This window comes from Poecilia reticulata, linkage group LG22, assembly GCF_000633615.1.
Source record: "Poecilia reticulata strain Guanapo linkage group LG22, Guppy_female_1.0+MT, whole genome shotgun sequence".
Lineage (NCBI taxonomy): Eukaryota > Metazoa > Chordata > Actinopteri > Cyprinodontiformes > Poeciliidae > Poecilia > Poecilia reticulata.
In genome coordinates this window covers 4,198,796-4,213,039 of record NC_024352.1, presented here as the reverse complement: position 1 = coordinate 4,213,039, position 14,244 = coordinate 4,198,796, and the positions used below count along the sequence as shown (strand labels likewise).

General features: G+C 40.4%; 1 protein-coding gene across 2 annotated transcripts; it reads left to right on the top strand.

The window, feature by feature from the left end:
• The first annotated feature begins 2,980 nt into the window (after window positions 1-2,980).
• Window positions 2,981-10,891, top strand: ky (kyphoscoliosis peptidase). 2 transcript variants are annotated; one of them, XM_017302379.1, is made up of 8 exons: window positions 2,981-4,187; window positions 5,261-5,310; window positions 5,846-6,411; window positions 6,750-6,864; window positions 6,967-7,084; window positions 8,359-8,550; window positions 8,717-8,907; window positions 9,028-10,891. In XM_017302379.1, the coding sequence occupies exons 3-8, from the start codon at window positions 5,866-5,868 to the stop codon at window positions 10,362-10,364; spliced, it is 2,499 nt and encodes an 832-aa protein (XP_017157868.1). In that variant the 5' UTR covers window positions 2,981-4,187; window positions 5,261-5,310; window positions 5,846-5,865; the 3' UTR covers window positions 10,365-10,891. The 2 variants fall into 2 exon arrangements, with proteins under 2 accessions (XP_017157868.1, XP_017157867.1); XM_017302378.1 differs by lacking the exon at window positions 5,261-5,310.
• The last annotated feature ends 3,353 nt before the right edge of the window (window positions 10,892-14,244 follow it).

The window sequence follows — 14,244 nt, the reverse complement described above, 5'->3', positions numbered from 1 at the left end:
TACTTTCTCCACCACTGGTTGAAGGCAGAGGTGAGAAAACCTTAATGGTCTCATCTCCCTCTGCACGAAAACAGCCCGGAGACATGCTCTCGCAAGGCATAAAATTGGTTAAACCCAAGAGTTCAAATGCCGGACTGAGCTTTGATTACTGCAAAGTTAGGACTGTGTCAGTGTTTCTTCTCCAGATCAGGTCCCGGTGCATCACTCTGTTTTGCTCGGTCTGCACTACGTTCAGTAATGAACTCTGTGTGTTTGAAAAGGTTTCCTTCTCAACTGTGGCACTCAAAGATAGGGATGTCTTATTGATTAGTTTTTCGTTAGATGTTTGTCTCCATTTAAAGTCTGTTTTTCTCCGTCCTCAGCGGTTTAGTATTTTGACACTGTGACATAAATAAGTTGATTTTCACCCCCATTTGTTTCCATGTTCAGGGCAGTTTATGGACCAGAAACATACGCCAGATTATTGCATAACATGAAGTAGAATCTTAGCAGTTTTTGAAGGAAGTTTGGGGCAGTTTTATTTTTACAGTGTTTTTTATGTATTAGGATTTGGCGCGTTAGACCAACACAATGTAGTGCATAGTTGTGAAAGTGGAAGAAAAAAGGACTCATGGTTTTCAAAAATATTTCACAAATAAAAATGTGGAAGCTACAACGGAGGGTTAGGGCCAGACTAGTARTATCACAAGAATAAAGTGCTAACATTATGATRAAGTCATAATAGTAGAATGCAACTTTTTTTCCTCATAACTTTACGACTTTCTTCTGGTAAAAAGAAGAAAGTCGTAAAATTACGAGAAAAAAGTTGTTACTCATGTCGTCACGGAAACATAAAGTATTTTTCGTGTAGTTTCTAGAACAAATACCTTGGAATACTTGTAATAAAACCAAATTAACATACAAGTAACTTTTCAACACGCTTGTTTCAAGTCAATAATTCCTTAATATTGATGAAAAACTACTAATTATAGGTGAAATAATCTACCACTGTAACAAATATATTTTAGCTTAGGGAAATATGTCTTGTTCCACTTGCAGATTATTTCACTTATAACTTATTTCTTGCTGAAAGGTTACTGGTGAGTTAATTTTGTCTTATTTCAAGTGAACTAAAATATTTCCATAAGAAAGTAGATTAAGAATACTTTGTCAGATTTGTGTTTTGCAACTTCTCATATTATTACAACTTTTTTCTCGTATTATCATGCCTTTATAATAATAAAGGTATAATAATACCTTCATTATTATGAATTACGAGAAATTCATTCTAGTAATGAATTTCTTTTTAGCCTGGACCTTATATGTCTTTGTAGAACTCTTTCCTCTTGTACTACCATAATAAAATGTAACACAATCCAGAACCTCCAGAACGCATCTAAATAGTACATTTAATCTCCGTTTATCTAGGCAGGTGTTCTATGAAGGCCTCAGATGTTTGATAGAGGACATCAGAGAGCAAACAGAATTACGAAGTCCAAAGAACACAACAGGCAGGCCAAGGGTAAAGTTCAACAGAAGAAGCGGGGCTTGGTTATAAAACAATACTCCAAGCTTTGAGGGTCTAAAGGAGCACAATCCAATCCATGATTGTAAACAGAAAGAACATCGCACAAGTGTAAAGCTTGGCTTGGCTGTTCACTTAAATTAACAGGGCAAGCAAAGACAAGGTCAGGATTATTCATAAAAGCAGCCAAGAGGGCCACAGTAAGTGTGGAACACCTCAGGTGGCAACTATTAGCTGGGGTCAGGGGTGGCAAAAATAAATCCGTTGCTAGAAGCATTTTATAAGAAGTCCTTGTGCAGTTTGCTAMAAGCCATGTTTGTATAGCAAATGGAGGTAAGCTGGGTAGAGTTGATAGGAAGACAGATGAAGCTAAAAACAGGTCAACCAGCAAGAAAACCTGTTAGAGGCGACCTGAGACTGGGGTGAAATGAGAATAAACTGGACAGACATCCTAAATGTACAGCCACAATACACTGGAATAGTCAAAGTCCAGACCTTGATCTAGTTGAGATTCAGTGCACTCGAACAAATAGGCATGGAGTTAAAGACGGTTCTACTGAGACCAAGTCCAAACCCTCCACGGCCAAAACCAAGACCAGACCTTCCAAAACCAAGACTGAGACCCAATCTTTAGATTTCGACTAATATATATCTCAGCACTCCACAAAGTTAAAAAAATGTATGGAAAACCAATAAATTTCTCAAACAAAATCTTCTTATTGTTATTAAACTAATAGACATATTAAASAAATATTAAAGTTATTAAATATAACCACACATCAAAACACAATCTCTAAATTGAATTCATCAACTTCAATTTCATACTAGCTGCAAGGTAAACAAAAAAAAAAATAGAGTAAGAATGATTTGTCATATCAAGCAAGACTAAGATTGCCCACTCCAAAGCCAAGAGCGAGTCCAGGACTAGGAGAGACTAGGACTAGAGACTATACCAGTCTTGAGCTCTCCTCTCTCCATGCACTCTTCTTGAGCTTGAACTATTCTCCAATGGAGAATGGACAAAAACTTCTAGATGCTAGATTTCTAGATTCTCAAAGTTGGTAGAAATATACCTCAAAATACTTGCACTGAAAAGTGGGTAGCATCTAAACAGTACATTTAATCTCCATTTATCTAGGCAGTTGTTCTATGAACAACAGTTTGTGCAGTCACAAACTGCTAGTGTGCAGTTTGTGACTGCACAGTAGCTTTCTAAGGTTTTTAATTGGTGAAAAACATTGATAACCGTAATGTTCCTCCCACTTCTCAAATATATGCCCAAAGTCACAGTCACATGCCTTGTCTAACCAAAGTCTGACCCAAGCCTTCATGAATCTGGATGTCTCARATTCAGTTGCAGTGAATGTGTGTGTTTGTATTTTAGTCTTTGCTATCTTCGCCCGTTTATGTTTAGGTCCTGTAAAGATTTGGTTTGGTTTCCRTCCAAACCTCCACCTTAGTGACATTTCCTAAAACATTTATTTTCTTCATATAACCTGGTTCTGCATCAGATGTGAGGAACCTCTTGGAACGTACTCAAGTCAAAACCAACAGACTATTTGGCCGAGTGACTTTACTGGACAGAGAGAACTGCTGATGGAGCCAAAGCTGCTGGTCTACCCCCCCACCAACCCCGACTCCCCAGCAGAGAGAGGGATGAAGGTAAKGAAAACCAGCAACAGCTAGTTCCAAGAAAATAAAACAGCCATCTGAGCCACAAAGTGGGCACTCTCTTGTCCTACTCTTTCCTGGCGCTTCTGGTGTGAGAAACTGATCTGTCCAAGTCGTTTCAATTTTAAGTTGCTACGTTSTTTTTTTTTCTCCACCTCTTCCAAACTTTCCTAACATAAATTAATGTAAAGTTTTAGTCTCAGAACTYCAGTCCACYAAACMTTTCCATTAAACTCCTGAGAGAACAGTAAACYTTTAATAAATGCTGAACCAGAAATGATATTATRTAATAGTTATGACAAAATTTCTTATTTAAAATACATTTCGTTGTCCATACTATACTGGTTTACTTGTTTTGATAGAGGATGTTGATAGAACATTAGCCTGATTATGATGTATGATTGTTTATATACATCAATAGAGTCCAACATAGCTGAATAAGCATTTCAGTTTGAAAAATCACAGCTCGCATTGCAGAAATGAAAGCAATTTTACCTTTATATTGACTATGTAGACGGGGGAGATGTGAGACCACTTACCACTCACTGATTGATATTTTGCTCAGATACCCCGAGGGCTCTAAACAGAAAAATCACTCTTTCACACTTCTTACAAAATACACACCGACTTACATAATGTTTGTGACTGCGACACCCACACAATCACTATTTCACACTCACTTGAGTCCTAAGCTCTGTTGTGCATGCACTGACCAGATGATCCATGTAAAGCATACCCACAGCAAGTCACGGCGTACATCATGRGAGCGCGTTCATGCTTGCAAATACACACATCGACACACTCCTCGGCCGGGGCTTGTTTTTTATTGGCTGGTCTTAACTGCTTTGTAGTATTTTTAGGCCTGTTATTCTGGGGCCTGTCCTGGCAGGCCACTTGTACAGTATTTAAGCCTCCCCACCAACGACTAGGGACCAGTGAGAACACACAGTGGAAACATCAGCCGACAGACCGGCAGGCATCTACCAGACATAAAGCATTCTGAAAAGAAAGGGTAAGTCGAGGCCTCGACAACATGTAGCAACAAAAATAATTTTTTGTGTAGTTAAGGGTTTTTATGGAGTTGCCATAATGAACGTGACATGAACTCAATCATGCTTTTTATTTATTTATTCATTTTTTTGCTAGTTGGCATTCAATTTACCCCAACATGAAGGTTGATGCACAGTTTGGGACTTTTTATTGCACTCCAAGAAATGTTGAGGTCAGGGTTAGCTGCGGTCCATTGGCCACCGCGACACCATTTAATGATCTGCAGAGGGACACTTGAGCAGGACAGACGCTAGCCAACACAGGCCTTTAGCCTGGGTCACGGCAGAAGGACGGTCACTGTGCCAATGGCTTTCYCTTTGAAATAATAAGTTGTTKTTCACCAGATGAATGTATTCCCATATGTGGCTTATTTTTATCTCACAATGAACATGTTCATCGGCTAGCAGGAAGTGTCACAAGGCTTCTTTGTGCTGGAGCTGTGACACTGACTAATGGTTCTAATCTTAGGTTTCATTTATGGTTATGAATAGACTTTATCTAATTGGAGATTCATCACTGTCTTTAATGGAATGTGCTGTAAGAATAATCTCTCCGCATGCGGCATGCATTATGAGGATTAAGAGKCTTATGTGGACGGATACCTCAGAAATGATGTTTCACATCCGTTTTGTTGCCATAAACAAAATATTTGACGCTCATGAACGGTTGTGTGTCAGTTGATTTTTGTTGTAGCTTAGCTTTGTCAGAAATAATGGAAGATTAACAATCAGGAAATCTGAAAGCTTGGCATTAAACCTRGCCTGACCATTGCCTTCTCATGGAATTCCATTCACACCACAGTCTGGGCTTTCTCCCMTTCACTTGGATTATTCCTGTAGAATTTCTACTCGGCCAATCAGCAAACAGAGAGAGTAGTTGTGAACAATGACGGTGATTTTGTTGTGCTTTAAAATTGTAGTCTGTGTGTAGTTTTAGCAATGGCAGCAGAGCAAGTGAACAAAGTTGTTAAATTTATTTTGGCTACACTTCCAAATAATGATTTCATATTAACAACTGCCTCGTTCGGCTCCACAGTTCTCTCTTTGCAGTGGAAGATGGTTGTTAAACACCACAAGCAGTTTCTGGTAAGATTCATAGCGCTGAACTCATCACAGACAAGCGTTAGCGACTGGGTAAAGTTTCAAACCTGAACAGAGTCCACGCCTGCAGGAAGCAATTGTTTCTCAACAGCTGAGAGCCTAAACACTTTGTATAAAACAAATACTGTACAACAAAGAGCTGTTTTTTTTACCAGGCTACATTACACCCAATTTTCATTAATTTTACTTCTGATACTCGTTTGGGCTAGTTGACTACTAGAAAATACGAGAGATTATGGCTCCTAATCAAAATGAGTGACTTCCTGCTGGTAGGAACTATTCACTCAAGTTATATAACCATTTAAAGCTGGCTATGAACAGGTTTATAGAAAATTCAGAGAGAGAAAAAGGTTCCTCTGGCAGCATAATTTGCCACATGGTCGGCTTTGATAACACAGCAGCAGACAAGTCCAGGTTTGTCAAAAAGTTGTGCATGAAACATCCAAAGTAAAGGTACAGAGTTGAAGTACCACAGGGACCAGCACCTGCTTTAAATCCCACCTCCCTTCTCTCTTCACAGAACGCCATGCCCCCAGCGTAATGTCTGCCGAAGTTTCGTTGCACAAGTTCTCTTTTCCATTGGCCTGCTCTGTAAGCCTTTCTTCTCAAGACAAGGTGACCCAGAAGGTACCTGTACTTGTAAAGAACCTAGAAGTTCACAAACCTAAAGAGAACCAAACGTTAGGAGAGGAGAACCGCATTACAGTTGTACAAGCATTTGTGAACAATGAGGRCCGAGCTTTGGAGAGCACAAAGCCTGCTGACGGGGGTGACACAGTTGCCGCYCGGCCCTGTGTCAATCCAGAAGCCTCCCAGAATGCCGTGGTTGCCAGGCAGAGCGTGGCTGAAAATCTGCGAGTGGAGGGTGAGGATCAACGTCCGGCAGCGAAGAGGCAGCTGTCCTCAGAGAGYGCAGCCAAGTCCATCACAGCTGTKAAAAAAAGTGCACTGAGGAAGGAGCCAAATGAACAGAAAGGGGGAGTAAAGGCCGCTCTGCCAGGCAAAAGAAAGCGTCGAAAGGACCTGTTCAAGAGCCCAGAGGTCTTCCTCAGGCTGGACTCCCATGTCATCAGGGCCGGAGAAGAGGTGAGGACACACCCTACTGTATCGTTACACCTGAAGAACGCCTCCCTTGTGTCCTATCCGGTTCATTATCCTTAGCAGTGCCTGGCTGTTCTCTTTCACCAGTAAATGTAAACAGTATTACCAATTTAAAACTAGCCATTCAATAATTTAGTCCAAAGCAGATCTGAGGGTAGCCTTCTTCATTCAAAATACATGATCCTCAGCTGTTTTGAAAAAAACAAAAAAAAAAAAAACCTTTTTGATGTTAGATTAGATCTGGCGCTATTGGCTCGTAGAAACTAGCTTATATGTGTGTGTGTGTGTGTGTGTGTGTGTGTGTGTGTGTGTGTGTTGTCCAGCTGAAACTAAAGCGTGTGTATGACGTGAAGACAATTGTACAAAGAGTCACACAAGGATGCAGAAACGAGCTGGAGCAACTGCGCGCCATCTGGGTGTGGCTGTGTAACAACATTGGTGAGTTTGCTGAACTGCACAACCCTAACCTGCATCAGTCTATTAAGTACCAATACTTTGTGAGCGATCCGTTCTACAAGCAGGTGTCAAATCTCTTCACAGAGTATGATGTGAGCGGGTATCTTGGCCACACAGAAAAGCTGAGCTCCCCAGAGGAGGTGATAGCTGCTGGCCGCGGGGTTTGCTGTGGCTACTCCAATCTTTGTACAGAGATGTGCAGGTAATCGCAATCACTCTTGATGCCCAAAATGTTATTTCACTGATACGAGAAAAACACATATAAAGCAGCAGCTATTTTTAAATTGACGGTGTCTGTCAAAAGTGCGGAGTGTGGAAACCTTTGACTCAATTGGTTTACTTAGTTACCTGTACTTTATACAGGAGAAGCAGCACTCAGCTACTATGCACCACAGATTTGGAACAAACTTCCAGAAAACTGTAAAACAGCTGAAACACTGGGTGCCTTTAAATCTCAACTTAAAACCCACCTGTTTAGAGTTGCTTATGGCTAAGTTAGGGTTAGAGTGCGGGTTTTGATGTCTTCCATGTTTTTATGTCTTTAATGTTTTTAATTTCTTTTCTACGTTTTAATGATGTAAAGCCCCCTGGAAAACGTCCCAGTTAAACGACGTTTAACTAAAGTTCTACAGGGTTTAGAGTCCCAGTTGACGGCGTTCAACTAAAAACCTAKAGGTTGGAGTCCTTGTCAAACGGTGTTTTTGACTAAAGTCCCTGAGGGTTAGAATCCCAGTTAAACTTAACTGAAGTCCTAAAGGGGTGCAGGTTTTAATGTTTTTATCTTTTTTAAATCTCTTTCTCACTGTTTATTTAATGTCACATGATGTATTTATTTTAATTATGTAAAGCACTTTGAAATACCTTGCTGCTGAAATGTGCTATACAAATAAAATTTGATTGATTGTTTTTGAGAAACAAGTAATCYAACAAGCTACTATTTCCAAACCAATAATCTGATTAAAGTTATTTCCTTGGGCGTCGTAGGCGGCCAAAGAAACAGGCTACCTCATTTTGTTTATGGTCATCTCCATAGCAATGCATCTGAATCCAGCTGGAAGTACCACCAGCCCTGGCAGATAACGTACATTTATGAGAAAGTGGTGGTTCTACTATGAGATATGATGATAAAGGTCCTTTCTGAGTCAACTATAATGGAAATGTTCAACACTACCACCACCCACTAGCCAGGTCAACTATTGGYTACCTTGGAGACTGAATGGAGACTAGTGKATGTTAGGCAAGTCCTTAGACATCAAGAGATGTTAAAGTGTTCCTCACCTTGAGTGCTGCTGATTCTCCTAAAATCGAGAGGCATAATACTTCATTATATCCTCTGGACAWGACAAATGTACACTTTTATCTCGCAGCAGAATTTATTTTGAAACAATTCTTTAGCATACAGCAAACCTRAAGGATATTAGGTCATAATGAACAAAAGACAAGTGAAAACATGCTGTGCTTGGTCTTTGTTTACAGAGAAGTGGGCATCGAGTGCCAAGAAGTGCCAGGCCACAGTAAGGGCATCGGTTACCGTCAAGGTCATAGTTTAAAGAATGTGAAGTCGGACCATCTATGGAACGCTGTGCTTCTGGGGGAGGAGTGGTTCCTCCTKGATGCCTGTTGGGGAGCTGGACAAGTAGATATGCAACATGAAAGCTTTGTCAAAAGGTGCAGAAAGGAAATGATCCTAAAATGAATCCATCATTGTTTAGCTTCAAACAGTACAAGTGCAGAGGAGTAGTCACTAACGTTTCCCAGCTTGTAGTATGTTTCTTTCTTATTGGATTTGGAGTTGAGTGCCAGACCAACATGGTGTTTGTCCTTTTTAATCAAGGTTTGATGACTTCTATTTCCTAACTGACCCAGAGGAATTCATCGATTCACACTTCCCAGATGAGGAGAAATGGCAGCTCTTGGATAAGCCCATCTCCATTGAGGAATTTGAACAAAGGGTCTTCAAGACCTCAGCCTTCTTCACCATGGGGCTCAGTCTGATAAGTCCTCTTCACCATCATATAGTCACAGGTCTACWTTTTTTTTATTTTACAGAAGAACTTTACGCTGAATGTATGAAAGTTTTTATAGTTAAAATGTACTTCTTCTGTACTCTTCCAAAACATACTCTTCCTTTGACTTCTTACTCAGATGACGGGGAAGCAACCATATCCCTTGGTTTCTCCAAGCTGACAACGTTCACCTATGAGATCACACAGCATCAAGATCTCCTCCACTGTGGAGCTTTAGAGCAGAAAGAGTCAATCAATTCCTCCTTTGGCCTTCTAACTGTCTCTGACAGGAGTATGAAGTTGCAGCTACTGCCACCTGAAAGTGACACGTACGATATCAAATTGTTTGCCAGATCTGGAAATGCTACAACTCCTCTGGTTTGGGTTTGCTCCTTCACTGTTGAGTGTCCAAACCCAAGGGCCACTGAGGACATACCAGAGAACCCTTTCCTGTCCTGGGGCCTACAGCCTTTTGCAGGATCCTTGGGTGTCATAGGCAGTTCCCAGAACAGTGAGGTTGCCGAAGTGGAAGATGGGGTCTTTGACTTAGTGTTGAAGACTTGCCAGCCTCTAATGGTGTTGTGTGAACTCGTCCACCCACAAATGGAAGGKGCTGTAGCCAGGTGCTGCCTGGCAACTCAGATTCAACCAGATAACCTCACATGTCATGTCTTGTGCCCATTTCATGGTTTCTACCGACTTTCATTGTTTGTGCGGGACTATGAGAAGACAGAAGATAAGTTCCAGAATGCTGCGAATTACCTATTGCACTGCAAAGAGAAGGTTGTTGGATTAGAAGAGTTGTTTCCTCCCAATCTGGGTTCRGCATGTGGGCCAGGAACCCGAACGGTAAAGGCAGGGCTATCAAGATTCAGCCACAACTCAGCCATTGTGAGTACCCAGCAAGGCAAGTGTAACCTCACCTTCCACAATCAGCAGGACCTTGAACTTCACTATGTTCTCARAAAAGAGAACATAAGCTCAAATTTTCCACTTTCACGTTACGTGTTCTGCACCTACACAGACCGCAAGGTGACTGTGAGCCTCAGTCTACCCGAGGCTGGGGTGTATCGGCTAGGACTCTATGCCCGGATCACCGCCGGAGGAGATTTCAGCCCAATGTGTGATTTTGTTTTAAGGAACAACTCTCCTCAGATAAGACCTCCATTCCCCTGTGTCTACTCTGCCTGGGGGAAAGGATGCGTGCTGTTTGAGCCCCGTGTGGGCCTGCTAGAGCCGCTCTCCTGGGTCCTTTTCAGGGTTCGGGTCCCTGGAGCCCTCCGGGTAAGTGTGGTGGGAGAGAGTCGGACAGACCTAAAACTGAACAAGAGCAGAGTCTGGGAGGGGGACGTTTTTAGCGGAAACAGTCTTCAGCAACTGAAACTGGCAGCTTCTTTGGGCGACTCCAGTGAGATGTCCGTTTTGATGATGTTTGATGTAAAGCAGCTTCAGACTGAAGATGCTAATAAGGACTGACAAACCTCAGAGTCAAGAGAAACMAGTTAAAACTGTGAGCTGTAGTCTTTCAGGTTTAAGAGTCAGTTTTAGAAATAAATCTTCACAATGGAAATTATGACTCGACTTTAAAGTGTGAAAAGGTGTGTAAGCTACGTTCCAGTGAAGCTCTACGAGACAGTGACTGACTCAAGATTATTATGGAGGTTCACTTTAGATTTATACAAGATTTCTCCAACAGCTCTAGTGCTGGTCATAAAAAACTTGAAGAACCATTAGCAGTAATATTTATCTTCTAAATAACATCAACTTGTCTCATGATTTGTGTTTATGTTTTACCTTTTGTTCTTTTCCAATCTGCTTCAGTTTATTGGGAACATTTTTGTGCAGTTTGCTAGAGTCCACTGGAGTACCTCAGTCAGATTGAGGGCTGGGCTTTTATTAGACCGTTACACCAGTTTTCTTTTTTCCTTTCATGAGCCAATCAGCTGTGGATTTTCTGCTGTTCCGACTTACTGTCGTCATCAGATAACCCAATTTTAAATAAGCTTAGGCAGTTGGTCAAATAACCCCTATTGACTCAGGAAGCCTGTGATATTCAGTTCTCATGGTTGATTCAATGAGAACAAGATGCAAAGGCCCAGCTTCTTCAGAGGAAGCAAACATACAGATCTCTACTGTTGTGCTTGACTTTCAGTATGAGGTACTTCTTGTAAGATGCTTTTTTAAAATTGTTTTACTAAACATCTCCGCTTCTCTCTCATCTGTCCAATGTGCGTCTCACTGACCATGCCTTTGTTAAAAATAAAAAAATACTGAACCAGTGTAGTAGGTGATGAATGTCGTTCATCTGGCATTAACCTAACTTTWTGACTGAGTGAAAACCAGATGCATCTCATTGTCATTATCTGCCTAAATGCATATGTATTTAAAAATGGTGCTAAGTGATGTAGTCACATCAATCAAGAATGCAGTGGTGTATAGTCAGTGTGGTATGAAATGCCAAACTGCTGTTAAAAGGTATGCAATAAAAATGCATCGTGAAAATAACAGGTTTATGCAGATTTTTATTCACAGTATTCAAAGTGATGTCTATTTAGATCATTTTATTATTTTTTTAAATGCTCACCTCTAAAAAGAGGCAGTAATTGGTTTATCAATCTGYGCCACCTCAACTCTTTTCTGTGCTTCCTTAACCAGAATAAATGTTTTTGGAGTAGGTTTGACCAMTAACATTTGATATTAAAATATRTGGTCTAGATCCTTTTAAAAAAAACAMAAAACATTGAATGAGCCCTTTACTTTACCATCAAATTGGAAGGTATGAGTCAGAGCTCGACTTGGGAGCGACAAGCCCGAGGTGTACTAGCATATGTTCTTACAGTGCTAACACCTTATTGGAAGATCACACCTTATTCACTTAACAAGGTGTGAGATCATGTTCAGCATTAATGCATGATTTGTTGCCAGAACATTGAGTTCCCTTTTCATATTCATGTACATTTAGTAAATAAACTCTGCAGTGAGCAGATAAGACACCGTCCAAGCTGCCAGAAATAGACGAAGTGAAGCTAGGTTCAAGGCTGCTGATCCCACTCTGTCCACAGCACATCAATACACAGCAGAACACAAGTAAGCAAGTCGGTAAATAAAATTTGATAGTGCTTTTTACAGACACACAGTAGTAAAGTACTGTGCAGAAGGAGWAATAAATTAGATTAAATTAAGTTGTAACGGTAGATCACTGGTACCAAGAAGGAAAGAAACTCCAATTTTAATTTTGTACAGGGAAAATGTCAGAGATTCAGAGAATCAATGAGCAGTAGAGAAGAGRGAGGGCAGTTTTAGCTTGGCCATTTACAGCTTTGTAGTTCAGAAAAAGAAAAATAATTGTCATCTAGGAGACTGTAAAGAAAAGAAAATAGGAGTAATACCAACATGCTCCCTATGTTGTGTTACTGGGCAGCAGAATTATAAATGGCTTGGAGTTGTGAAAGATGGCTTATGTAGTCTAATAAAAAGCTCATTGCTGTATTCTGGGCATGATGACTAAAATGATTGAATGGTTTTCTTCATCATAACTTAGAAAGGCTACTTAAATGGAAGGAGCATGAATATTGATTTGATATGCACTGGAACTGTAAAAGGGAAGAAGAGCCTGACTAATTCAAGTCATACTGACATTTAAGACAAAACTATGTACAGCTATTAGAGCCATTGTAGATAGAAAGTAAAGTAGTGAATTAGAAAAATTCGGGGGGGAAAAGAGAAAGAAAACAAGGAAGTTTCTTAAGTCGAAAATGTGCTAAAAGAACTCAGAAATTTTCTACAGAAAAAAAAAACACTTTTTTTTTTACTTTTAAATTTGCTTGTTTTTTTGTAGAAAATCTTCAACTTTGGGAGCTCAGAAATTTCCCAGTTTTTCTAGAAAACTTTTTAGATTAATCTTAAGATATCCAAGGTTTTTGGGCAGAAATTGACTCCTTTTTTCTTTCTATACTGGCATAGCTCTATTATTGACACAAAGGTGAAATTAAGTAAAATAAATAAATAAAATGGAATACTGAAAATGAAATTGGGCCCAGCGCTGAAACTTGTGGCACTCCAAAATTAGCCTTAAAAGTAGATTTGGACAAATGGTTAAAGTACAAATGGTTTGCCCTGACTGAATAAATCCTGTCAGATCAGAAGAAAATCTAAAAAGCACATATAGATTAAAAAAAGAAAAAAACAAAAAAAAAAAACATCGTCTCCATCTGTGTGAAAGTGAATAAATCCAGCACACTGATCCAATGTTGTAATGACCTGGGCTCACTCAGCAGGCTTTGGCAGACGCTAGTGGAAGTGATGAGTGTTTACATGTTGCTGTCATATAATAGCCCACAAATAGCCTCGGCTCAGCGGCTCGGTAAAACTACAACAATAGAGGGGTGGGCAGGAGAAAAAGGGGAACGGTGGAGATACGGCGAGTGTTTTAAGTGGGCTAAAAGTGTAAAGGGTGGGTAGCCTTGCGCTTAGTCGCTGGGGAGTAACTGGCGGCGTGGTGGTGGCAGGAGAGGGGCGAGGAAACACTGATGTCAGAGGTCAGACATGTGGAGGACTGGATCTGCCTGGCAACAATGCAAGGACACGCAAAGGGCCCCATCTTCCTTTCTCTTTCTCAAAAACACACGCACACACATGCAGGGCTCACGAAGCATTAGGAAATTGAAGGATATGTAGGGCACCATCCTCAATTTCTCTCAGCAGAATTTGGGCCGCTGCTTTCACTTAAAAAAAAAAAAAAAAAAGCATGTTATGAAAACACACACATAAAAGCTCTTACGTACACTGCTGATCTGTTTAACCCAACTTTCCCAATCCCTCTCTGCCACAGATGGTGCAGATACAAGCTTTCAAAGGCAGGAAGGACTCATGTTCTCTCACCAGGTGACAAATCCACAGCCGCGCTGAGCTGTCTGGGAACAACCTGTAGGCTTTCAAATTGAGTCCACCACATGCCGCGATGAGGGATAAGAAAAGACTTTCTGCCATATAAATATCTTTATTAGTTATGTGGTGCAATAAATACAACAGTCAATTTAGAAAAGCATCAGTCACAGGAGAAAAAACTGAAGTTACAGTAGTTTTGTGCAAACGCAAGTCGCTTTAGCTCATTTTCCTCGCAAACTCTTCGAATAAAATCTGGAAGTCAGTTTGGCACTTTTAAAAGTTACTTTGCTTCTCATCACAATAGAGAACAAGAAATTGATATTTTTTTAGTCTTAGCAGCTTGTAAAAGTTGAAAAAGAACTTAGCCCTTTTTTTGTATATAGATATAATCCTGCCATCATGAAATCAAATAACCGCCGACTTCAATCATGACTGTCCTTAAAATCTATAACAGCATGTTCTTTTTTTY